The 27,407-nt window shown below is 40.3% G+C and overlaps 2 protein-coding genes across 5 annotated transcripts in view; one reads left to right on the top strand and one right to left on the bottom strand.

Annotated features, from left to right (window-relative positions):
* The window catches only part of LOC129195021 (IgGFc-binding protein-like), an 88,591-nt gene extending 86,893 nt beyond the window's left edge, over nt 1-1,698 (top strand). Inside the window, exon 84 of the mRNA XM_054800713.1 lies at nt 134-1,698. Within this exon, the coding sequence (XP_054656688.1) occupies nt 134-192 (59 nt within the window). The 3' untranslated portion in view covers nt 193-1,698. The remainder of the gene's footprint in view (nt 1-133) is intronic.
* Nucleotides 1,699-3,935: 2,237 nt separating this feature from the next.
* Nucleotides 3,936-24,961, bottom strand: LOC129167874 (trafficking protein particle complex subunit 14-like). 4 transcript variants are annotated; one of them, XM_054752516.1, is made up of 11 exons: nt 24,340-24,961; nt 18,034-18,117; nt 17,736-17,868; nt 17,554-17,640; nt 17,362-17,482; nt 15,076-15,223; nt 14,944-15,005; nt 14,701-14,873; nt 14,498-14,631; nt 10,814-10,974; nt 3,936-9,515 (listed from the first exon to the last, which is right to left on the bottom strand). In XM_054752516.1, the coding sequence occupies exons 1-11, from the start codon at nt 24,703-24,705 to the stop codon at nt 9,347-9,349; spliced, it is 1,638 nt and encodes a 545-aa protein (XP_054608491.1). In that variant the 5' UTR covers nt 24,706-24,961; the 3' UTR covers nt 3,936-9,346. The 4 variants fall into 4 exon arrangements, with proteins under 4 accessions (XP_054608491.1, XP_054608492.1, XP_054608493.1 ...); XM_054752517.1 differs by having other exon boundaries at nt 10,814-10,893; XM_054752518.1 differs by lacking the exon at nt 18,034-18,117.
* Nucleotides 24,962-27,407: the final 2,446 nt, after the last annotated feature.

Below are 27,407 nucleotides of genomic sequence, written 5' to 3'. Positions count from 1 at the left end.
GGCCGTGCATTATCATGCTGCAACATGAGGTGATGCTCATGGATGAATTTTTGTTGAGTGTGTTATGTTTTTTGTTTATAATTCGGTGTGTTATATTGATCTCGTATGGATGTTTTTTGTGTATATTTTTTAGGTGTGCCGTATGAAAACATGGATACAAGGAGAACCACCAACAGCATGACCACTATGTGATAACACTTGGCTGCCTTTTGGAATTTGATTTGCAGTTTTATTCAACAGCATAAATAAAATAGAACAAGTAGTCTGGTCATAGTACTGTTCATATGTACATACAGTAGATCCCCACATATTCTCCAGCCAGCATTCATGCATGGCCGCACATTTTTGTTCAAAAATGGGCCGTTTCTTCATCATCTCATTCAAGTCAAGTGAGTAAGACGTGATAATAAAGCATAAAATGTACAGCGTCGTAATCTAGCATACAGTACAGCATTGGTGACAGTTAGCAGACCCTCCAGGATTTCACGGTGAATTCCAGTATGTGCAACGTCCGCACACATTTTGGCCAATCATCATTTTCGCCAATCGCATTTGTCCCTCAGCGGCGCTCAGCCGTCAGTCATCAACCAATCAAATGTGTCAAGATACATGTTGTGAATAAAGGATATGTTGAAATATACTGTAGTAGGCATTTGTAGCTCACAAAAGTGAGTACACCCCTCAACCATTTTTATGACGATACATCTTTTCAAGGGAGAATACTAGAAATGAAGCTTGGAATATACTTTAGAGTAGTCTGTGTACAGCTGTTATAGGAAGTGTCATTTCTGTCAGAATGTCCCGTGAGAGTATTTGCATTGTTTAATCGTCTTCAGTATCTTTTTTTAACTGTGAACATTTTTTTGGTTTTTTTTCCCTCTCAGGTGAAGGCTGAGATGTCATTTTTAGTCTTTTCCTTACAGGAATACAGGTGTATTTTGTTGTGGCTGGATGAAGCCTATTTTGCACATTTTTGCATGCCATGTTGGCAAATGGCTCAGTCTTTTTTTTTTTTTTTTTTTATATTTCTTCATGAATTATTTATTGTTCAACAAATTTCCCTATTATAATTACAGTAAGTGAACATCGCAACGAATTATCATAACACTGACTGCAATGTCTAAAACCATTTTTGGGAAAAAGTCCCAAAATTTGCAAATAAAGCATATTTGGTTAGATTTGGCAAAATCCTTCCTGTGATTTTTGGGGTTAAAGTTACAAAGGACACTTAAAACACTGATAACAAATGCAATCACAAGCTCATGCAATGTTATTGAAAAAAAGAAGTGCATTTTAGGTCGCAACATTGACAAAAAAAAAAAAAAGCCTACGAAATCCTGGAGGGACTGATTCAGGTATTAAACCTAATTGAAGTGTTATGCATTTAGCTCATTAGCTTCCTTTGTCGCGAGTCAACCACGGCAGTTGACGAGAGATGAGGAGGGTTCTGGAGATATAAAATAAAACATTCACTTTTATTGCAAATGCTGAGCTGAACTCGGAAAACGCCAATGTCAAGTTAGCAGGACAGTTTGGAGGAGAAGGAGCGAGCTGGCGTAGTGTATGATTGAATAGCAGGGATCTACTGTACTATGCTATGTATATGTATGTATGTTAAGTTATTCTAATTACAGCCAATCAGATGTGTTCTAAATAAAGTGTTTTTCCTGTGTCTTAGAGCGTTGTTTTCTGCCCCCAATTAAATATGCCATTACATCATCACAACGTGCTTGTGCTGTATTTTTTTAAATGTTTATTTATTACTTAAACCCAAAAATTGCAAACATTCAACATACTTGTTATAATTATTTTATTATTTCACACTTTTGCTGAGGTGTTTAAAAAAGAAACTTCACAGTTTGAAAATGGGATTGAAACAATGGAATTTATGTAATCTAAAATTTAAACAAAATAACTATAAAGAAATAGATAAACATGGCAAGCAACAGACAAAAACAATACTTTAAAATTATTTCACAAAAAAAGAAGACCTTAATAAATATTAGGGAATCCAAAAAATAAATAGATAAACCAGTGTACAGACTAGAATTGACTAGCATTTTTGCAGGTGGTTCTTCAAAACAGAAGTGATCTTTTTCAGCTCTGGTCAAGGTGACAAACGATATCCGTCTGAACACAGATGCAGGCAAAGTCTCACTTTTAGTTCTGCTGGACCTGAGCACCGCTTTTCACACAGTTGACCACGTGATCTTATCACAGAGGTTAGGAAACTGGGTGGGAATCTCTGGTACTGATCTAAACTGGTTCAAGTCCTATCTGGAGGACAGGAAGTACTTTGTTGGAATTGGTAACTGTGTCTCAGAGCAAATGGCTATGACCTGTGGGTCTCCCCATGGGTCAATCCTAGGACCCCTATTGTTCAATCCGTACATTCTTCCTTCAGGCCAGCTAATACGCAGTTGCAATGTGTCCTACCACAACTATGCAGACGACACTCAGATCTACGTGTCACTGACAGCCGGTGAACAGGCCCTCAGATTTACTTTGTCACTGCATCAAACAGATCAGTGTGGAGATGCAAAACAACTTCCTCCAGACAAACACAGACACAAGTGAAATCATTCTCTTGGGCCCATAGAAACAAGAGTGTGTTATCAGTCACCTTGAGACTCTCTCTAAAACCAGCCAACATGAAATCAATAACATCGTCAGCTTTTTACCACCTAAAAACATTGCCAAAATCAAGGGAATAGTGTCTAAACCAGATTTAGAGAGACTAATCCATGTCTTTGTCTCCAGCAGGCTAGACTACTGAACCGGCCTTCTCACCAGGCTCTCTAAACGAGCTGTAAAACAGCTGCAGTACATGCAGAATGCTGCTGCTCGAGTCCTGACTAGAACCAAGAAATATGACCATATTAGTCCAGTACTCAGGTCTCTGCACTGGCTTCCTGTTTTGCTCAGAGAATAGACTTTTAAAACAGTTCTGCTTGTGTACGTCTCTTCATGCGCCAAAGTACACCACCGACATGTCAGAGCCACATAAACCGTCTCGAGCTCTGAGAAGCTCAGGTGGTTGCCTCCTGCCGGTACCCACAGTCAGGACTAAACACGGTGAGTCTGCGTTTCAGTTTTATGCTGCCAAAATCTGGAACAATCTTCCAGAAGATGTGCGACAATCCTCAACTTTGGCAATGTTAAAATCCACGCTGAAAACACGTCTATTCAACTGTGTGTATGACAGCTTACAGTATTTTATCTACACTCATTTCTTTCATCTTTTTTTGTTTTATGGAACTTTATGGAATGATTCTATGAAGTGATTTTACCCTTTTCTGTAAGGTACTTTGAACTACCTTGTGTGCTCCATATACAAACTTGGCTTGCCTACTGTTAGCATACTGTAAAGCAATGCAGGGCCCAACTGGGGAGGAGGCAGGGACGGCGATTCTGGAATCGTGGGGAGATGTTTTGTAGTTGAATATAGTCACAGTATCATGCTATTGTCATTTACTGATGTGTAAAACATCCATCCATTTTCTATGCCGCTTATCCTTACTATGGTCGCGGGTATGCTGGAGCCTATCCCAGCTGACTTTGGGCGACAGGCCGGGTACGCCCTGGACTGGTCGCCAGCCAATGGCATGGCACATGTATACAAACAAACATTCACACCCACATTCATACCTATGGACAATTTAGAGTCTCCAATTAACCTCACAAAGAACATCAAATTAAAACCACCAAATGAATACTGACTTGGCATCAGTACAATAAGAGCGTGGTTTGATGCGTGTGGGGAATGGCAACGTCTTCCATCCACTGTGGAAAGTTCTGGGTATTTCCGTTTTATTTGAATCCAAAAAGATGAAACAACAACCAAAAGAATGGCCATGTTGGTGAAGGAAATATGGGGAGGTCACGCTCAGGTATGGCGTTCAAGGCAGGGACGTGGAAGGACAGATGGCGGTAGATTTTAGCAAAACGAATGAAAACGACTGTGGTGAACACTTATTTCCAGACGAGGGAGCAGTGGGGATGCTGCGGTCGATTGGCCACCAATCAAATTCGGCTGATTCCCGTGAAAAAGCATGTGATCGGCTTATGCCGCTAAATGACTTTCAACGTGGATCACCTGTGGCTTGTACAAGTGGAACATGCAGCCTGCAGCGAGTGTCTCCTGCCCATTCGCCTTCACACTGCGCAGGTGTGCCAAACCCAAAACCATCATGTCTGCCGTGTGGAACTTACCTGTCATTTGTGAGTGATATAAATTTGCACCCTGCAAAACATGCCCCGAAGAATATCTCGCCGTTGTAGCACATTAAAAAGCTATATTTGGAGAACAAGCTTGACGGAGGCTCATGTGATCCACAGTTGGACAACACTCACCTGTATGTGCGGGACAGAAGTCTAAAGCACATAACCCGAAAAATAATGGAATTCATCGGACTAGATGACCATCGTCTCTCAGCGGTGGAAGACAGTGGGTTTGCTGACTGCTCTCTCACTTGGAGCCCTGCTGCATGATACCTGGAAGTCCTTAAACTATGTGCTCTCACATCCAAAGTCTCCCTAACCCTCGGGTGTGGTAAGTTTCACCAGTGACATATGTTCTCTTGAAAAAGTAAGTTATTTGTAGTTTAAATGAAGGTGATTTTATGGCTTCCTTTTTCATATCATATAGCCAATAGCAGGAGTGCATCAGAACCGGCTACATAAAACCCTGGTAGTAGCATCTTAAGTCAGGGACACACAGGTAGACCACATTTTGTGCAGAAAATGCAAGCTGAAAGAAACTGTACAGCATGGAGTGATAGTATGTAGGATGACTTGTGCAAAAGAGGCAAAGAACAAGGACAGAACAGAGGACCAAATGGTGGAAGTTGAGGAACAGGAGCTGCTCTGAGGACTTCTGGAAGAAGTTGAGAGTTGAGGATCTGCCAGATAATGGGGCAACCACAGCAAAAGTGATCAGGTAAACAGGAAGGTGCTAGGTGTGTCTGATAGAGAAAAGATGACAAGGAGACTTGCTGGTGGAACAAAAGTGTCCTAGAATGTCCATCCGTCAATCTTCCGCTTGGGTCGCAGGGGCAGCAGCCTCAGCAGGAAAGCCCAGACATCCCTCTGCCCGGCTACTCTTCCAGCACCTCACGGCAGATCCCGAGGCGTTCCCAGGCCAGTTGAAAGACATACAGTAGTCTCTCCAACGTGTCGTGTGTCTTCCCTGAGGCCTCCTACTGGTCAGACGTGCCCTGAACACCTCCCCAGGGAGGTGTCCGGGAGGCATCCTGACCAGATGCCTGAGCCACCTCATCTGGCTCCTCTCAATGCAGAGGGTTTCTCCCGGATGACAGTGCTTCTCACCTCATCTCTCAGGGAGAGCCAGCCACCCTCATTTCAGCCGCTTGTACCCGCAATTTCTTTCTGTCACTACCCAAAGCTCATGACCATAAAACCAAGAATGTATAGCTGAAGAAAGGCCAGCAAAGAAGAAATGGGATGGAAAGACGGATGAGGAAAGTAGGCAGGAGTACAAAGAAGGGCTATCAAAGGAATATCCACTTATTGATTTTCATTGCATTTCTGTTTATTTAGACCACCCATACACGCATGATAAAGACGTTATTGTGATGTTCGGAGTGTCTGTGAATGCATCTCGCGGTCTGTCTCGTGACAATGAGGAATTGTCATTACAATGACGAATGGACTAGAGACGTGTTTGTTTGCAGTACAGTAATCCCACACTGTGTGACTCCGAGGGGAGATACACTGTGCTGCCATCTGTCGTCATAATTACGCTAAAAAATGTAACGTAATTAATGAAATATATTAGTTACCGCCGTTAAGACGCTATTTTGACAGCCTTAACTGGGCAATAACTGACAAAGTCAAGTGTCTTGTGACCGACGCAGCACCAAACATGATTTCATCAGTAAAAACTCGCCAAATACGTTATTCCATTTACACGGTAGCCCAAGTGCAGCAACAGATGGGGGCGGCCAACCCTGAAACTCATAAATGACGAACCAACATGTCGGAACAGCACTTATCAAATGATGGCAAGGAACCAGTGTGGGTATTAAAAACAGACTTGACTCCACTTTCAGCTGATCATAGCAGAAACATTGTTGTGCTGGCGCCTTTTCATGAGGCTACAGTGTTGTCTGAGGAGAAGAGGGTTTCAGGATCAAAGGTCATCCCGATGATGAAAATGCGAATGGCTTCTAATTTGGACACACAGACAGCGAAAGACCTCCACGAACATCTTAGGCGACATGTCACAGACGCTGCTTACAGTCTGGAGTCCCTATCGACACTTCTTGACCCCAGATTTAAATCACTCGGCTTTCAAAGTTCCTCATATTGTACTGAAGCAGTCAGTAGACTGAAGTCTGAATGTGCTGCTGTAAATGGGCGCACACACACTGAGTCGCAGCCTGGACCTTCTTCACAAGCGTTATTGGCACCCACTTCAGGTGTGTCCTTCAGTTTTCAATGTATCAATTTATTTGCTTGCAAATCACATATGATTTGTAATTGACGACTAAAACTAAAATACCAATATGTTGTTTTTTTAGACCTTCGGCAGCCGCTGGATGAAGAGCTTGGCAGGCAGACCACCAACGCAACAGCTAATGCAATTGTTGAGGTCCAGCGGTACCTAGCAGAAACCAACATTCCCAGATCCCAGGCCCCTTTAAAATACTGGCACAACCACCGACACACGTATCCAAACCTCTTCCGACCGTCACAACAGGTTTTATGCACACCAGCCTCCTCAGCCCCATGCCAACGTGCGTTTTCCAAAGCTGGAGAACTGGTATCAAAAGCAACATCCCATTCACAACTTTCATTTTGATTTCCACATTATGACACACGTCCACCCTTATTATTTATCGACTATATATTTTAGAGATATAAAATAATACAATCATTTCAATATTATTGTATACAGTAGGTCATTGAATCAATATGTCAGTTGAGTCTCTCCACTAGGGGTGAACAGGTACAAAATTCAGCCTTTGAATTTTAATATTCCAACAAGGTGTGGGCAAGGAATTTGGAAATGCCCGGTGAGCCGGATTAAGACACTTGGCAGGCTGCAGTTTGCCCACCTCTGTCTTAAAGGAAAACTGCACTTTTTAGGGGGGAATTTTGCTCATCATCCACAATCTTTATGTGAAACATGACCACACACATCTTTCTCTTTTCTGCGTGTTCTAAAGAGAGAAAAACTGTTTAAAATCAGCTAGCATGTGTGAGATAACTATGCACATAACGCTACACACCAACTTTGACTAGAAAGCCATTAAAAAAAAACAACTCAAAAACATGGCAAGAATGTTCTATTTATATAACTGACCTGTATATAAACCAAGCTACAGCGGCATGGTTATTGTAGCAGCAAATACAAAGAACGTACATTACGTACATTATAGCACAACATACATTACAGCGATCTAATTTATGATGTATTGTGTAAAACTAAGACATGAATAACATCAAATTAAAAGCACAAAATGAATGCCAACCCACCATCCACCAGTTCAAGCCTGGAGTTTTTCCAGAAACATTATTATATCGCCGTTTGACGTGTGTGGTAAAAGGCAGTGAGCTAGCATGAATAAACTTAAACTTGAGACAAATGTGCACATTAGCACTCAATAAATCCTCCAAACTTACCTTTATGCATTCCCACAAAGTATCAGCATTTGACACCAAATATGAGGTGAAAGAAAAATGGCAAAAATACAGCAGCTGTAGAGAGAAAGTTAGCACACGCACAATTGGACATCCGTCCAGTGAGACGAATGTAACGGAGAGAATCCAGCCACTTTTCAAAATAAAACATCATGGAAATTATTTTTTGCTTCTGTGCGGCCCGGTACGAAATGACCCACGGCCCGGTACTGGGCAGTGGCCCGAGGGTTGGGGATCACTGTTTTAAATGATCAAAATACATTATAATATTGTAAGTATTACATGTTATCATGAATATACTTGTTACTACACGGTCACAGCATGGATATAAATCCATAAAACCTTGGAGTTTTTTTTTCAGGGCTTTATAGTCGAAATAGGTGTGTCCAATGATGCGCATTGTTAGTTCCCTCGCGCTAACTGTTTTTCTCTCTTGAGGCACAGAAAGGGGAAACATATGCTCATGTTTCACATAAGGATTGTGGATGATGGGCAAAATTAAAAATTCATTTTTTAAAATTTCAACTCGAAATGTTTCTTCCTCCTCCAGCTATTGACACAATCACTCAAATCTTCGCTATGATCATTGTAAATATCCTCTCTCATACACCGCTATGTTTGTTTACCTGAATAATCGTAACCCGATAGCATCACTTTCAGAAATGAGGCTGAACTGCGAAAGCGTCATGAACTTCAATGTAATTTTTGCAAATTTAGCGTTTGCGTTAAAAAAAATCAAATAATGTAGAACATAATTATAAACAATATATAACATATTTAAGCAGAGTTGATTAATCATGTCAGGGACCCTGTAACGGGCCTACTGCAAAAACACTAGTCAAAGATCTTTATGTAAAAAAATAAAAAATTAAAAAATAGTGCAAGCGAAAAATCCTTTGCAGATATATGACAAAGTCCTCCCTGTTTTAAGGGCCGACTGCAAAAACACTAGAGCACTCCAGTTGTATGAGGCTCTTTCACTAGCATTTTGGTAGTAGGTTTAAACACTTCTGGCATAAGAAGATCTTTGACTAGCCACAGAAGGGTGGTAAATACAAGGATATCCACACAATTGGAAATGAAACTTATTCTGACGTAGTACTAGCGTAGCATTGCAGCAGTTTTTCAGAAAATAAATAACTAAAAATCTGAAAAACAATTCATGAATAGGTTGCAAAAACAGGAATTACAACAGCATAAGCGCTAAAATGTCCCTGTCCTGGCTGAGCAGTATTATACGATCAAAACGAATAAAGTCCTCATTAATAATAATAATAATAATAATAATAATAATAATAATAATAATAACAATAATAAACAAAAAATATCAGAATCCTTAATCACCATTTTCTAGGAAAAATATTCACATACTTTTTAAACGGTTGTGGAAATATACCTTGCAATAGTAACTTTTGTCATATCTGCATGATATGACAAAAGTGATGATAAAACAAGAAAATTGAAATGTTTGCCCACCATTCCAATCCAAAACAGGCAAACCTTTAGGATTTCACAACGTAAGAAACCACTAACATGTCTGTCCTGGCTGCTCAGTGCAATATGGCTAAAAAGCAAAAACCCCCTCAAAATAATGATATAAAATAAAACACCATTTGTTTGTGCTGGACATTGGTAACAAACTATATGAACAGCAGGTAATGTAAAAAGTAGTGGTTGGTTTTTACCTGCTGTCCAACACAAACACTTGACATTCTCTCTTAACAACCTTGTCCAATGAAATGAGGGAATGCTCAGGAGGCGACACATAAAGGCCTCTGACCAATTGAGGGGAGCAAATAGGAGTGCTGCTACTGCTGCTGCTGGGTGGATACTCCATCATGCTACCTGTCCTGGAAGCAAGCACAGAACATAGTTAGCTGCTAAATAAAAAGTAAGCTGCTAGTTAGCATTAACGGGATAGTTTGGATTTTTTGACATGAAGTTAAATGACATCCCCATCAGCACTGTAGTGCATAAACAGTTCTGGTTGGATTTTGGTGATGAGGAACATAGTTCTGGTTAGTTGCTAGGGCCTCTTAATTAAAGAGTTTGGCTTCTCAAAACAATATGCGTTCAAAAGAGTAATACTTTGCATCACAAAATTGCCTCCTCAGAAAAAAAATCAGACCTCAGAAAGCGCTCAGCATTACTTTTTCTCCCGTCGTATGAATGCGCGCTGTCGCATACATTGTTGTGTATGTGATGAAGATGGCTGCAACGCTTGCATCTTCAGCCGCTGTGGAACACATACGTAAACAAGATGGCTGCGATGCAAGCTTAAGTGGCCCCTCAAGTGGCTCAGCAACTACCCGAAACTCCGTTCCTCATCACCGAATTCCAACCAGAACTGGTCTCACGGGACCAAGTGGGGGGTAACACACTGTTGACGCACTACACTGCTGACAAACTCATGTCAAAAAATCTGAACTACTTTATCCCTTTAAACACCATCTGGTGTTTGTTGCTACTAAGAGTTAGCTGCATGTTAGTGCTTTCCACTAACTAATGTTAGCTGATCGTTAGCCATACATGTATGGGGTGTCCAAACTTTTTCCACTGAGGGCCACATACTGACAAATGAAAGGATGCGGGCTGCCACACTGATATTTGTATGTATTTTTGCAATTTTGTAAAAATGCTGCAAAAAAATTATACATACGTATGTTTTAAGACAAAGCTTTGTGTTATTAGTGTCACCATTTCAGCCTTTTTGCTCATTTTTTAAAGAATTAATCATTAATATTTAATTAAAAATAAGCAGTGGTTATTACTGCTGTCTATTAAGTATGGGCGATGTGGCCAAAAAAATAAAAAATAAAAAACAAAAAAAAATCACGATATATTCTTTGTGGATAATGGCTCTCACTGTGGTTGGCTGGAGTCCCAAAGCTTTACAAATGGCTTTATAACCTTTTCCAGACTGATAGATCTCAATTAATGGTTTAACAGAGGGCCATGTAGATTTGGATTTTTTTCTCCCTTAAGAAATACTTTCATTTAAAAGCTGTTAGTGGCTAACATTAACTATTAGTTAGCGCTTTCTGCTAGTTAAGTGCAAATTAGAGTTAACTGAGCTGTCACTGTATGCCACAAACAATGAGCAATGAGCTAGCTGGGCACACCTAATGGTGGCAATAGTGTTTCATACCTGACATGGTGCGTTACCGAAGGTTGTTGGTGCGAGAAGCTCACGGATCGTCCCAGGCTGGTTCTTTCTGGAGAGGTTTTCTGGGGTGACCGGGGTTCAAAGGGAGGACCGTAAACCGGAGAGGTCGTAAACTGGAGCTTCATCTTCATGTGTTGGCTCAGCTGAACGTGTTATACCACTTTCACCGTTACAAACATACAAGTATATGCAGATATAATAATAATAAAATAAATGTTAAAAAAGTATATTTAGAATTATATTCAGTAGGGATGCTCCGATCAGGGTTTTATGCTGCCGATCGGCCGATACCGATTACATTTTTCAAATTTATTTATGATGAGTGCTATTGGCCAGGGGTGCCGTATAAAAGGTGAAAAGTCGGACAATTCCAAGTTCCCTTGACTGCCAGGTGGCCCAGAATCCCTGGTTGCACCCCTGCTACTGGCTATATGATATGAAAATAGTAACCATAAAATCAACTTAATTTAGACAAAAACATATTTGACTTACTTTTTGAAGACAACATATATCACTGGTGAAACTTACAGAGGATGAGATGCCTTCTTTAAGGAGACTCTGGCGAACCTGGTGTATTCCACCGCTGAGAAAGGCTGCTCTCAGCCGATTAATTCAATTACGTTTGGGGTTATTAGCTTAGCCGTCTCACTGTCGCACACATACGGGTGAGTGTTAGCTGTTTGCGTTTGACTGATGATCACACTGTGAGCCTCCAAAACTCACTGTACTCGGTCAAATGTTGTTCTTCAAATGCCGCATTCAAACTTTTTAACGTGCTACCCCCGCAAGATAGTTTTCGTGGCATGTGTTGGCAGTTAGGTTGCACACGGCAGACATGATTGTTTTTGTTTTGAAGGAAAGTGGGAGGACGACACTGCCCAAGACGTTAGTTAGGGCACGGCACTACACTGCACGAAACGGTCGCTGCAAAGTGCAATAGTACTAGCCACAGGTGATCGGCTTTTGTGATCGCCGTTGAAAGGCATTTATCGGCACATGCCGATCATGCCATTTTTTAAGGAAATCGGCCGATACTGATCGGTGGCCGATTGACTGGAGCATCTCTAGTATTTAGAAAAAAAAACAATACATTTTACATATATAAATATTTATAATTTTTTAAACAAAAAAAGTAAACTATATACCTATATGTTTACGTATACCTAAACACTCAACTACAACACTAAATTCAGATAAAATAAAATACAAATCTGAAAACGTAGTATGGTAGTTTTTAATCTACGAAAATAAAGTAATATTCGGGTACAGTGGAACGTCGGTTTTCATCATTGATCCATTCTAAAAGGTCAGACAAAAAATGAAACCAAAACAATTGTTTCCATAGGAAATCATGTAAATCCAATTAATCTGTTCCATACGCCCAAAAATGTTAAGAAGAAATACATTTTACAGGTAATATTGATACATGCAGAAAACAATGTGGAATAATTACAATTAACAAATGAAGTGGATAAATAAACATTTAACATCACTTGTGCCCTTATTGAGGACTCGGCGGTGAGGCAAGCAGCCAGAGCAGAGAGGGAGGAGGGGGGAGGATCCATTGACTTAAAAGGAAAACTGCACTTTTTAATGGAATTTTGCCTATCATCCACAATTGTACTGTATGTCTTTCTCCTTTCTGTGCGTTATAAAGATATAAAAACAGACAATAAAGAGACAGCTCATTACTGCATGTAATGGGACACACCTACAAAGGCCGCTTTTAAAAACACCTCCAACAAGGTTTTTATGGTTTTATATCCATGCTGTGACCATGTAGCAACAGGCACATTCATGATAATATGTAATACTTACGGTATTTTGCCGTATTTTGGCCCTTTTAAGCATTACCGGAACTTCCTTCCTCGGCGCATTGATTTCACATAGCAACATAGAAACGCCTACACATAGCGTTATCTTTGTGTGGCGAAGTGTCAATGCGCCAGTAACATACAGTAATTCGATGAGCATAACAATAATAATAATAATAATAATGACAACAACAATGTCGCTGAAGCTGAAGCTGAAAAGTTACCATACTCTCCTCTGTTGGTCTGGCTGGTGAAGCAACAACACATCATCCGTAGGGTAAAACTAACCTGTCTCACAACAGCCTAAACCCAGATCACGTTCCCTGTTAGTGGGGGAACAATCCAACGCTTGGTGAATTCTGCTTGCACCCTTCTTGAAATTAATCCAAAGACGTTACAAACGTCGGTGTTCAAACGCTGGGTAGCTAGCTAGCATACTCACCTCTGTTAATCTGGCTGCTCAAGTTCTGCACACTTCTTGGAATTTACCCAAAGACGTTCCAAACGTCGGCGTTCAAACGCCGGCTAGCTAGCTAGCACCGGCTCTCACATTGTTCATAAGACACTGTCAACCAACTGTTTCTCTCGCGATACCCCGTGAATGTATCCACAATCAATTAATGTAAAGATTTATGGCAGATTATTAACGATACAGGAATCTTTTACCGGCGAATCCGAATCGTTCGCTCCTCAAACCGGATATCTGGTCGCATCGGTTTGTCGTTCACATGCCTACTTTATAGGCAGAATAAGTGATTCCCATTACTTGCAGTAATGAACTGTCTCTTTTTATCTGTTTTTATATCGTTAGAACACACAGAAAAGAGAAAGGTCTCACATAAGGATTGTGGATGATGGGCAAAATTTTTTTTAAAAAGTGCAGTTTTCCTTTAACTTGAATCACACCAACAACAACTTCTCTACATTGCTATATCCAAGATCAACAACTGTGCTCACACGACTTTATTCACATTGACTGACGCAATCACATACACTGCGCTAGACACAATGCTTTACGGTACAACATGTCACACTGTCGTGATGCTGCCAGTGCTCTGATAACATCGCCGAGCATAGAGGGGATTTTAGCGGCACAATGGTGGATGTAAACAAACGCAGAAGTCCAAGCTGTCTTATGAGTGGGACACAAGGTGGAGGTAACCACTGAGACCCAGCAGATGAGAGACGGAGTAGTTGAACATATTGCCAAGCGCTACTGGAGTGAGTGCGCTGCCAGCTGTGGCTAATCAGCTGGTGTTTGTCTTGTCATCGGTGAGTTGGCAGATGAGCAGAAGTGGTCTGCTGGACAGAATCCAAGCCAGACACTTGACAATCCTAATGCTGAGTCACCGGAAGCAGGACATAGACAATCAATCAGGCACCAAAAAGCGATGATAAAGCTAGCCAGGTAAGTTGTTAGCCGTAAGGATAACAAAAAAACTGCAGCAAATAAACGTATAGTTCCCATCTCTGTGACAGGTTATTTAGCAGTCTCACACAATAAAAAAATGCATGGACAGCGCGTCACCACTGATACGGTGCTTTGTTTGGGGATTCGATTCCGCGGAATGATACAGTACAGGGAAAATGTACTACTTTGTTACGTGCAATATTGTAGAATAACCAAGGCATTGTACGAAAACCAGGGCAAATGTTTGTCAAAAATTTGGACCAAAAACCGACTCATACAAAAACTGGGGCATTCAAAAACCAAGGTTCCACTGTTCCACAAAAAGTAGAATATTAACTTTAATATATAGTATTAATATTTTTTTAAAACATAACAAATACATTTAAAAAAAATTAAATAGAATATAAAAAATGTAAATAAAATAAAAAGTAAAATAGGTACCTCAAAAAGTCCAGTACCAAGGATCTGGAAGGCGACAGTGAAGGAGACAGTGGAGCCTTTCCTACAGCCACCCAGGTTGTTGAAGGGAGACTGGCACACCACCATGGGGTCCCCCTGGTGGCCTCCTTTGTGACCTGCACGAACGCAGAATGGTGAGACACTTGAATATGCTAACATGCTAAAATGCTAACTAGGTCACCCACCTTCCAAATTCCACACCAGACGTATGGACAGAAAGTCGTGCAGGTTGTTGAGCACGGTGTACTTCACCCAAAAGTTCTCCAGAGGCTTGACGGCGCTTGGACAGGTAGCGCTCATGACTAGACGGGGGCGACTCAAACGGATGCTCGGCAACGAATAAAAAGTGGAGATGTACCTGTGGAGAAAATTTTGGTAAAATCAAGAAAACGTCCAGCAACTTTTTTTTTTCTTTTTGGAAGAGTTACCTGGTGTAAGGGAGCGTTGACGTGGACCAGTGTAACACAGCAACAAGCGGCACCTCCAGACCCTACAATCAATAAATTATGAAGTTATTATTAATAAGGATTCCGTATACAACAAACACAAAATCATTGTACCTCGCTAGAGTCCTCCTCTTCCTTGTCTTGGAGATGCAACCGAAACAGGAAGTTGTGCTCCTCCAGGGTGCTGAGCATGCTGGGTAGGCGCGATGACTGGCTGTCCACTCGGTAGAAAGACGCCATGGTGACCTCGGCCGACTGGTGGCTTCAACGGAAACAAACATATCCAATAAGAGGATCTCACTGAGCATCTGAAACCAATTTAAGAAAATGACTGGAGATGTATTGTGTCAGACTTCAAACATCTTGATTATGGCTTTTGAGATCTGAGATCGCTCTGTAAATATGAGCTCATGTGGTGACGTAATAATTAGGAGTGTCAAATTAAAAGATGAACTGTGATTAATTAATTAGCCCTATTTAGTGCGTTGTTTTGTGCTAATGTGCTAAATTGTGCTAATCAAATTTTTAAAACTCTAACTTTACTGTTCCTGTGTGCGAGTTGCCTTTTTTATAAAATCTGTTTTTATACGTGCTTCTTGTGCTTGAGTTGCATCTAAAAGGGCTCTAATAATGTTAAAAAACTTATTTAGAAGGTCGTAAACAAGTTTTGTCTGCTCTAACAACGAAAATATACCATTTATGAAGAAGAAATCCTGCTTTGCGGAAATTCACTAGTAACGGTGCGGTCTGAAACCAATTAACCGCAGCAAACGAGGGATTACTGTTTATCAATATTGTGCTCTGCCACAATAATGAAATTAATTTAAATGAAAATACCTCAAGGTGAGGGCTTTTGTCAGTAATTTTTAGGTGAGATTATAAAGAAATTAATTACATCAATTAATTACTTATCAAAATTAATTAACCTCAATTTTTTTAAATCTCGACAACACTAGTAATAAAAAGTAGCAAAAAGTAGGGCTGCTAAATGATTACAAATTCTCATCAAATTAATCACAGTTTTGAAATTCATTCATTCATTTTCTATGCCGCTTAATCCTCACTAGTGTCACAGGGGTATGCTGGAGCCTATCCAAGTTGACTTTGGGTACACCAGCAAAGTGCAGGGCACATATAGACAAACAACCATTCACTCACATTCATACCTATGGACAATTTAGAATCGCCAATTAAGCTTACGTGCATGTTTTTGGACATGTTTTTGGACATACCTTGCTGATTTCTCATTTTTTTGCATGGTTTGTCACACGTAAATATTTCAGATCATCAAATAAATTTAAATATTAGTCAATGACAACACAACTGAGCACAAAACGCAGTTTTTTAATGAATTTTTTTATTATTAAGGGATGTGGGACAAGAACACGTCTTACTCTTTTCTGTGCATTCTAAGAATAAACTGTAAAAAAAGATAAAAAGAGACAGCTCATTACTGCATGTAATGGGACACACCTATGCCGCCTACAAAGACAGCTATTAAAACACCTCCAAAAACCTCCAACAAGGTTTTATATCCATGCTGTGACCATGTAGTAACAGGTGCATTCATGATAACATGTAATACTTACAGCATTTGCCATATTTTGGTAATTTTAAGCATTATCAGAACTTCCTTCCTAGGCACATTGATTTCACATAGCAACATAGAAACGAACGCTACACCTAGCGTTAACTTTTCCAAACTTAAAAATAAAAACACAGCAGCCGTGGCGGCAGCTCCAATATGTATCGTTACCTTGTTGGTGGTGGTCTGAGGCATTGAGAGCGCGGTGCTGACACGCTGCAGGCGAATGTGTGGTTAAGCCGGGTAGTAGCTAGCCAGTGTGGTGTGGCAAGGTATCAATACGGCAGTAACGTAGTTCGATCGGCGTAAAAATGTTAATAATAATAATAATAATAATAATAATAATAATAATAACAATGTCGCTGTAGCTTGGTTAATATGCACCTCACATTATATGTAAATGGAGCGTTGTTGGCGCTTTTTGGAGTTTTTTTCAGAAGGGTTTATAGGCGGAATAAGTGTTACATGCCGTAATGAGTTGTCTCTTTTTATCCGTTTTTATATCTTAAAACGCACAGGAAAGAGATATACAGTATGTATTCATGTCCCACATAAGGATAGTTGATGTAAAGAAGTTGCGCAGGACAGTGGCATTTCATGCCAGAGCACACCATTCTCGAGCACAAATTGCGTGTCAAGTGCGTAAATTCTGCGCAAACAGTGCGCATGCTAGTCTTTGACGCTTTGCACAGGTACAATGAAAATGACAAGCATTGCGAGTGTCAAGGTGGTATAAGTTAAAAGTTGTAATACATGCCCTCGTCTGGTGACGTAGTAACAAAAACATGTTTTTTTATGTTGTTAGACACTCTTACCAGACATTGTCGACAACAAGAACTGAACCATCCGGCATTATGGGCAGGTACGACAAGTTGTAGTTGGGGAGGATCTTCACATCTGTGATGCAAACTTCCTCCTGAGAGCTGCAGTTCAACACTGAGAGGGAGGAAAAGGTAGGTAGACTTCAACTATTACTCATTTTTAAGGCCCACACAGATTGAAAATACCTTTGAGGAAAGTTACATATTTTCCGGAGATTGTCATTTGCTGACACTGAACACTAGGAGGTGGCAGAACCTTCAAAGTGGCATTAACTGTAAGAAGAAAAGAGGTGGCAGGAGACAGACACAGAATGTACATTCTACTCTGTGTGTGTGTGTGTGCATATATATATATTTTTTTTTAATACCTTGTGTCTTAAATGTGTGGTGGAGATCTTCTCTGAAGGTGTGCATGGGGTTGTACAGCTGCAGGAGATTGAGGTAGCCATGTTCCCTGGCTTCCATCGAGTCTTCATCCTGTTCCCACACTGTCACTGCAACCTGATACGCAAAGACAAGACAATGACAAGAAGTTCAGAAATTGTGATTTTTGATTCGAGGATGAGATGCTATCATGCTGCCTTGAATACAGATCAAATAATACAGGAAAATACAGGAAAATGCAGACAACACATACATTGTATAGTATATTGTGATGTGTCTGACCTTGGCTTGTAGTGCGCTGACTGGCAGTTTGTCCAAAGAAACAGAAAGATGGAAGCAAACTTGCTTATCAGACAACACTGTGGACTAAAACACAGACAGAAGAAGATCATGTAATCAGTGTATGTCACCGGCTTTTTTTCCCAACCAAAGAATATAAGCCACCATGGGCTAGGATATGTTCCCAATAGTGGTTTAAAGGAACAAATATTTTATTATTTTTCACATCATTATAAATTAAAATTCGTCGGAAATCGTCATTCGGCCTGAATAAGATGACTGGTCATTCACTCTGTCTGGTATTCAAGTACCTGTCCGTTGGAAGTGAAAGCAGCCTCAGAGAAGTGACCAACAAATTTCAGTCATGCTGTTGTTGCAATAGGCTCTACATTCAATGACAGCTAACCAGTGACATGCAGTCAAGGAAGGAAAGTGAGATACAACAGTCATCATATAAAATAAAACAGAATAATAACATAAAATAAATATTAATATTTGTCCATTGTCTTGCGTTATAAATGTATTTTCTGTATGGATTTGAATCGTTTTCCTCAGTAAAGATATGTGCATGTTTTCCTGACGAAATACAGGGCAAAAACCAGAGTTTCACTTCTCATCTTGTTGCAGAAATATTTATTGTACACTATGACTTTCTATGGCCTGTGTAATGTCCTTAATGTAAGTGTGACATTATTATTCTTGCTAACCGGGCAATAAAATACACTGAAATGTCATACACAGCACTCCTCCTCATTGTGAAGGTGCAGGGGCGTGCATAAGTTGGAAGGTGCTTATCGCCCCCAACCTTCCATAGAGAGGAAAAGCAAGGGCGGCAGATTTTTTTTTTCTCTCTCTCTCTTTTTTTTTTTTTTAGAATTTCAACTTTATTGAAACAGCAGGACAGCGTCAATGTGTTAGCTAGAGTCAGCAACAAGACAAGTGCAATAAGGATATTTTTATGCTCTGCTGAATAATAAATGAATCTGACTGCCAAGATGGAGGATAATCTATCCAAACATGAATATCCAAAATGGACTTTCAGACAAAATGGATGTGACCAGGCTAAGAGAGGAAGCTATTAGGCTGTTCGAAGAATATGTTCAAATAGCAAAAACTAAATTTCACATCAACAGTAGAAGAATGGAAAAATGCAGAGATTTCTTCCTTTCTGTCCAAGATGGCAAGGAAATTTCAACCACCACTCTCCATAGAGTAGTAGTTTTCAAGGACAAATAGGGCTGTTCTCTTGATGTGTGGAGGCAGAACTCAGGCATTTAACAAAGACAAGCTTGCAGTCTCAATCTTGGCATATTAGAATTGGATTTCAACGCTGATAGTTCATGAAGCCCACACATATAAACCACAAAGGCATTGCAGAAACCCTCCTCAGGATAAGAAAAAGAGCATGGATCATAAAAGGCCGTAGACTTGCAAAGTAGGTAGTAGATAACTTAATTGGTTGTAGGGAAAAGAAAGAGAAATTGTGCCAGCAGATCATGGGTGATCTTCCCCCAGAACACTCTAACCTCACTTCTCCCTTTCAATTGACATCTGCCGACCTGTTTAGGCCTTATGAAGTCAGGGACGTGGTAAAAATGAGAGTCAAACTCAAGGTGTGGGGAGTCATATTCTGTTGTATGGCCTCAAGAGCTATACATTCTGGTGTTGTGACTAACCAGTCATCAGAGGCTTTTCTTCTAGCCTATCACAGATTCACATCATTGAGAGGACACCCACAAAACTGTGGTCAGACCCTGGATTGAATTTTGTTGGAACAAAACCTGCTCTTGAGTAGGGCTGGGCATCGTCCTTTATTTCCACCAAACTTCCACATCAGCAGGTACCCTGAAACCCTCGTTTACATTAGCATGAGACAGTCGTCATTTATTGTTTGACTTCCCTGATTCTGACTGTTCTAAGGAAGTCCGACGTAGCGCATCAAAGACGAGGTATTATTGTTATTTCCACACCGTGAATACGGAGGTGTTTAATCATGTTGACCCTCCTTTGCATGATATTGTGTTGCAAATGTTGTAAAGGTAAGCCAAGCTTTTTAGCCGCTTCTTCTTTGTTGGTGCTTCCCGGCTTCTTCTTCATTGGTGTTCATTTGTAAAGTGAGCAACGATTTCAGGAGAATGTTAGTCCCGCCTCCCATCGATGCTCGAACTCGAGGTTGTGTATTTTCACGACCATAAAGCGCACCATATTAAAAGGCGCAGTCTCAGGTACAGGTGCTATTTTTGTATTTAACACATACACAAGGCGCACCATATTATTGGGCGCAGGTATGCACGCTAAAACATACCGTGTCGCTCAGAGGTCAGTGAGGAAGCGACAATGCTTTATTTCTTTAGATCAGTGGTTCTTAACCTGAGTTCGATCGAACCCTAGGGGTTCGGTGAGTCAGTCCCTGGGGTTCGGCGGAGCCTCCGCCACGGAGGTTAAAACTCACCGGACCCATCGTGTCAAGTCGTGATGACTCGCCAACGCTTAGCCATCACTGGCTGCAGATAATCACATTACATTGCTTGCCTTGGCCAATCAGTGCTACGAAGAATTTAGCGCGCTCATGGTGCGTTCCATTTGTACTTGGAAGTTGGAATTTCCGAGTTCCTAGCGGGAACACCCGACTGAAACGCCCCCCGAAGTCGGAATGTTCAACTTGGAAGTCAGAGCATCCATACCACCTCTAGTTAACAATCAATGATGGCTGCCTTGTGTGTAAACGATAAATAATCAATAAATAATTTATAAAAAATATTGCTGCAGTGTGAAGTTTTTTCTGACTTGGCAACTGGAACGCTTTTAACTCGGAGATCACGTCACTCTCATTCCGACTTCCTAGTTCCGAGTTCAAATAAAGCGCACCATCAAGTAGTCAACGTGTGACTGATGTGGTAGTACGTCGTGTGATTTCGTTCTTAATATTTTAATCCATACTACGTAACTATGTCGAGCAAAAAAAGACAGTGGTCCGACGAATATGTACAGCATGGATTCACATGTATCACGAACCGTGATGGGAGTCAGCGTCCTGTAAACAAACATACCTATAAACAAACATATACCTACAAACAAACATACACCTATGTCTTGAATTTGAAAAAAAATTATATTTTATTTTTCACTGAAGAAGGCTTCGGTGAATGGGAATACGAAATTGATGGGGTTCGGTACCCCCAACAAGTAAGAACCACTGCTTTAGACAAACTGAATGAGAGTTCTGCTCTTAATCTATCAAACCCCCTTGAAATCAGGATGGTCATCGCTCAACACAACAGTCTCAGTCATGGTGCACAACTTAAAAACATCACACACCAACGCAAAAACAGACAAGACACTACCTCTATTTTTGCAGAACAATAACAACTATGTAGCTCAAACATGTAACTTTAAGTGCATTTGCACCAAAACACTACCGCAAAGCACGCTAGGGAACAAGAAGTGCTCCCAGAAATGCTACAATACGCTAGCATGAATGCTATTGTATGTTTTTAAAAAGCCAGTGAGAGCAAAACTGAGTTGGGTTGTACTTTATTGAAGTATTTAACAATGTACTCACGTTATTTTTGATCAATCCTCATCCACAAATCCATCAAAGTCCTCATCTTTTGTATCACAAATGAACAGCGGGGCAAGTTCTCCATCAAACACGCCAGGTTCCCTGTCGTCATTATCAGTCAGTCTCGTTGCCGAGCGGCACCTCAGAAATCATGCTGGCTTTTGTGAAAGCTCGAACAACAGTGCATCAGACACGTTAGCACAAGCATCCACAATCCATTAGTGAAGCTGTGTTTGCTAGCTGTCATTCATCACTCCCACGCCGCTCGCAACTTCACTTTAAACGCCGTGTTTACATCCATTCACAAATTGTGGCGAAACTAGCACGGTGCTGCCTCCTAGTGTTAGTGAAGCTGTGTTCACTAGCTGTCATCTATCGCGCCCACGCCGCTCGCAACTTCACTTTAAACGCCGTGTTTACACCGATGTCCAGCGGTTGGAGTTCATTCGTCAAGCCTCCTGGAATGATGTTAAGCTCCAGGTTCATTTGCTGCACTTGTGACGCGTGTGAAAAAAACATCCGGTCTCTTTCCGTACATGTCACTGAGCCATTTTCTCCTTGTCCTTCCAGCCCCTTTGATTGGTCCGGTTGGAAACATTTCTTTAGGCAGCATCTTCCTCTTAAAAATCACCACAGGTAGCAGTTTCTGTCCATTACCATGGCAACCAAGCACAACAGTAAAAGCCGACTTCTCGTACCCCGTTGTGTGTATCACTACCGTGCTGGTCTCCTCTACAGTGTGGTTCACCAGGATGTCGAAAGTGAGCGGCACGTCGTCCATGTTGGTGATGTAGTTGGGTAGTATTTGTCTGCAATGTTTTACTACAGTAGGAGCGGAAGATAGCCAGCTTTCCTTGTAATCCGCTGGATGTTGCTACGCCACGGTAGTCCTTGCTCGGATGGATAGATGGAGTAATTTCATAAAATATACTTATATAACTACTGGGGCGTGCCTTTAGCGTCCTCAGTCACGTCCACGTCCCTTTCCTCCATACAAGCAGCATGTTGGCAGGAGACGCTCCTAATCAGTCGAGCGCAGCGCTCATAAAAGTCGCACAGCAACACTTACAGATTTTGGAACTCGGTACACACATACGGCGCTTCGCATTATAAGTCGTTTTAATTTAAATGTAAGACTTTTAAGTGCGCCTTATGGTCATGAAAATACGGTATGCTAAAAAAGTTTTACAGTATACATTTCAAGAAAAAAAATGCATCTCAGCTTTGTGATATACTGTAGGTGAAATCGCCTTGACAATCAACTTGACAATTTGCTTAAATAATCTACGTAAATCTTCAAAATTTGCACTTTATTCCCGTAATATTAGAACTTTTTCCCCAACCCAATTTTCCAAAATTTTGTTTTGTTTCTTTTACAATTCCGACTTAAAAAAAAAACATTTTATTATTTCAACTCAATGCTACTAAAATTACATGTTTCCTCATAATTTTATGAGTTCATTCTAGTGAAATTGCGCCTTGAGATTACAACTTTTTTCTCTTAATATTTTCACTTTACAGCATTCTCCTAAAATTATCGCAGTTTTTTCCAACTATTTCAACTTTCTTCTAATACACTTTCTTCTCGTAATCATGACTTTATTCCTACATTATTTTGACTTTATTTTCCGAACATGAAAATTTTTTCCCCCAACCTATTTTTCCCAAAACTTTTGCTTTTTCATACTACAACTGAAAAAAAACATCTTTCTTTAATATTTCAACTTTTTGTTACTAAAATGATATTATTTTTCCTCATAATATTATAATATATCGTTATTCTAGTAAAATTAGGACTTTTTCCTCATGAGATCACAACTTTTTCTTTTAATATTTTGACTTTATTCTTGTAAAATTACTGCTGATTTTTCTATTTTTGCTGTTATTGTTTTTTAGTTTTCTTGATAAATTCTATTTTTAGAATGGGCAAATTAAAAAAAAAAAAAAAAAAAACAGCCACAGGCCAAACTTTGGACACCCCTGCCACAACTGCACCGCCACCATGGGCCACTCGATCCACCGCGTTGACATTACAAATTCTTTGGTGATGTAAACCGATTGTTGCAGCAGCTGTCCGGGTCGCTGGTCTCAGCCAATCTTGGAGGTGAAGATGTTGGACGGTAAAGGTTCTGGACTGGAGTGGCTACACATGGCCTGTCGTTTTGAGGCTGGTTTTATGTACTGCCAAATTCTCTGAGACACCTTTGGTGAGGGCTTATGGGAGAGAAAATGAATTTCACAGGGCAATAGCATTACTGGACATCCCTGCAGTCAATATGCCTACTACATGCTCTCCCACAACAATTGTGTATGACAAAGCAAGGGATAAGCATAAAAAATGGATGGGTGGATGGATGGGATTGTCTGAGTACAATGGACGTAACAAGCAATTGATGATCATCTCCTGCTCATGTTTTGTCTGTCCCCTATGTCTGGGTATTTGCATTCAGTGGTCAAAGATTGAATCTCCTTTTTAGAGTAATTATTTTTCTGAGACGGCTGATCTGATGATTTTGCTGATGTTTAGTAATGCAATTCATTTGCTTCTGATGGGAGGTAAAAGTTTGTGTTAGGAAGCCACTGTTGGCCAGTTATCTGCAGACCGCTATGCACAATGCTTGCCATCTTATCCCTTTGCAAAGGTGATAACCTGCTCAGGTTATGTCATTATTTCAGACATTCTCTTTCTTTGTCAGGATCGATTTGTTTTCCCACAGCACAGATACGTAATTTTAAAAAAGTTGTACCTTGACTGGTTCCATGTTATGTCGTTCATTGCTGTGATTCAGTAGCAGCTTACAGTGTTTAAATGTCCTTATTCTACTTTGGATTTGGTCTTCTTCGTCCTCATCGCTGCGATGGAGATTGTTTTCAAATGTTGTCCTCCTCTTCCCGCCGCCATCGTCGTCCTGGCTAACGCTCGCCACAGCGAACAGCTCACCTAGCTTAATCCAACTAGCTTCCCTCCGGAACTTTAACACCAGCAACAAGTGCACCGTTTCTCCGAGATAGAAGCTCGTTCTGCCAGGGAGAGTCGTCAACTCCTCCGTCCCAGTCCCAATTGCAACCGGGGAGACGGGGAAATAAATAAAATGTTCAAAAAGAGATTCCATTTTTAGCCATATGTTATCTTAACTAGCTAGCCATAGCTTGTTGCCATGTAAACAGCAGCGAACAGGGAAGTAGAGTGCCAATTATAGCGAGTTACCAAAGAAGCCCAATTGTCACAAATACGTAAAAAAACGCAAGATAAATTAGTTAGTTAAAAGCTAGTTAGGCTTGTTGGGATGTTAGTTAGCTAGATAAACAGAAAAAGTGGCTGACTGACAGACAACTACTACTATTAGTGGTGTGTCGGTCGCGAACGAATCGGCTCTAAAAGCCGGCTCTCGTAGCTGGGAGCCAATTGTATGGAGTTAGATTTGTCTTAATGTATTAGGGATAAATTGCATAGAAACTGAAAGTGAAGAGGTAAAAATAATATTGTGCAGAGTTAAATTACTATTGTGGACACATTAAAAAATGAGAGGGCGCATACACCCGCTCACTTTTGCTAAATCACCTCTCAATTTGGTACTTCTTAAATTTGAATTCTTTCTTTAAAATTAAATAATCTATTTTGTGTCAAAACACATGACACTGAAAAGTTAACTGTGGCTAGATCTTTATTTCTTAAAAGTGCAATCATCATGCATGATTGTAATGCTTGCATGCTATTTGTTGGGTTGTTGACGTTGTTGCTCTAAAGAAGAAGAATAACCAGAGCTGTTGTAGCATTTCTGAAGAAATGGACCATCTTACAGCTACGATTAACACAAGAGGACAATCACAATGCTATGGTGAGATATTTATTTGAATGTTGTACAGTATGTACATCACTTTGACACGTGCCTGTGACTGACTGACGCTGCTGAACACCCTCTGGGTTTTGAGAACACAAATTAGCATAACTGACATGAAATACCAAATTTTGTCATACTTTTGAGAACATTTACGGTACACATGAAACACAATTGTTAGGCTTGATACTATGAAACATGAATGTAAGAAGTGACTCCGTGAACAGTTTAAACTCAAAAGTTTAAACGCAAAATGCATTTACAAAGCGTAGAGCCACAGTGCTGCGGCTGTTTTCGAATGCCCCGGTTTTTGACAAAAATTATTGCCAGAAATGCACGTTGTATGGCCAAACAGTGCGCCTAACAAACTAGTCTTTTGCCCACGTATCATTCCACAAAATCGAGTGCCCAAACAAAACATCCACCTGTTGGCGACTAGTAGTAGTGGTTCATTTGGGACAATATACAAACAAAGACAACAAATTCTAACCAGGCATTCCTGTATTGTGTGTGTGCGTGTGTGTGTGCCTGTGCTTTATTGGTTTATTTGTTTACAGAGTGCTCAGAGAACGACAAAGAATTTCATACACATTGGTGTGAAAAAGTGTTTGCCCCCTTCCTGATTTCTTTTTTTTTTCATGTTTGTCACACTTGAATGTTTCAGATCATCAAATACATTTACATATTAGTCAATGACAACACAACTGAAAGAAACTTCATTATTTTTATTTCTTTATTTTTTGGGGAGAATGAACAGAATAAGAATTTCATTGCATAGTATAACTACGTGTTTTACTGTGCATATGACAATAAAACTCTGAATCTTGAAAATCCAAACCTACATGGCCCTGTGTGAAAAAGTGATTGCCCCCTAAAGCTAATAATTGGTTGGGCCACCCTTAGCAGCAAAAACTGCAATCAAGCGTTTGTGATAACTTGCAATGAGTCTCTTACAGCGCTGTGGAGGAATTTTGTCCCACTCATTTTTGCAGAATTGTTGTCATTCAGCCACATTGGAGGGTTTTCCATCATGAAGCGCCTTTTTAAGGTCATGCCACAGCATCTCAATAGGATTCAGGTCAGGACTTTGACTAGGCCACTCCAAAGTCTTCATTTTGTTTTTCTTCAGCCATTCAGAGGTGGACTTGCTGGTGTGTTTTGGATCATTGTCCTGCTGCAGAACCCAAGTTGGTTTCAGTTGAGGTCACCAACAGATGGACGGACATTCTCCTCCAGGATTTTTTTGATAGACAGCAGAATTCATGCTTCCATTTATCACAGCAAGTCTTCCAGGTCTTGAAGCAGCAAAACAGCCCCAGACCATCACACTACTACCACCATATTTTACTGTTGGTATGATGTTCTCTTTCGGAAATGAGGCGTTACTTTTACGCCAGGTGTAATGAGAGACACGTTCCAAAAGGTTAAACTTTTGTCAGACCAGAGAGTATTTTCCCAAATGTCTTGGGGATCATCAAGATGTTTTCTGGCAAAATTACACCGCGGGCTCTAATGTAAACATGATGGCATCAAGAAAAGAAGACTGCAAAGTGGTTTGCCTTTTATTTTGTACAAGAAACTGAAATGATGCACACAAAAGTTTTAATCTACTCCAAAATTCTACAAGAAGTTTCAAGTAAGGTTCAAGCCTTCAGTATGCTGTTCGTACATACAATGTTGCTGTATAACAATATCATTATTATAACAATTCTCGTCAGTCAGACAATGTAACAAATCATTTCATATTCACATGAGGATGCTACAAAAAATGTATTTTTTCTTAATACTGGACCGTATCGGGAAGAATAACAAAACAATGGTGAACTGTTTCCATGTTTTGTTACAAAAATTACAGTTATTATAATTTAGTATGTACTGATATCATTCTTTTGTAAATATAGTCATTTGGGGATAATTTCCAATTATTTTGTTTAAATTTATTGCAACATTTGTTATGATATAAGGAATGTCTGTAG

This window comes from Dunckerocampus dactyliophorus, chromosome 15 (genome assembly GCF_027744805.1).
Source record: "Dunckerocampus dactyliophorus isolate RoL2022-P2 chromosome 15, RoL_Ddac_1.1, whole genome shotgun sequence".
Classification (NCBI taxonomy): Eukaryota; Metazoa; Chordata; class Actinopteri; order Syngnathiformes; family Syngnathidae; genus Dunckerocampus; species Dunckerocampus dactyliophorus.
Note: the sequence above shows the minus strand (reverse complement) of the source record. Positions and strands in the feature narration are given on the sequence as shown.

What these genes read in the sequence shown, in the direction of transcription:
- LOC129167874 (XM_054752516.1), bottom strand. Translation starts at nt 24,705, where the DNA reads ATGGAATCTCTTTTTGAACATTTTATTTATTTCCCCGTCTCCCCGGTT. An exon ending in TCAGCGCACTACAAGCCAAG is followed by an intron (nt 17,869 to 18,033) that starts GTCAGACACATC and finishes TTTGCGTATCAG; the next exon opens with GTTGCAGTGACAGTGTGGGA. An exon ending in TCAACGCTCCCTTACACCAG is followed by an intron (nt 14,874 to 14,943) that starts GTAACTCTTCCA and finishes TTTTCTCCACAG; the next exon opens with GTACATCTCCACTTTTTATT.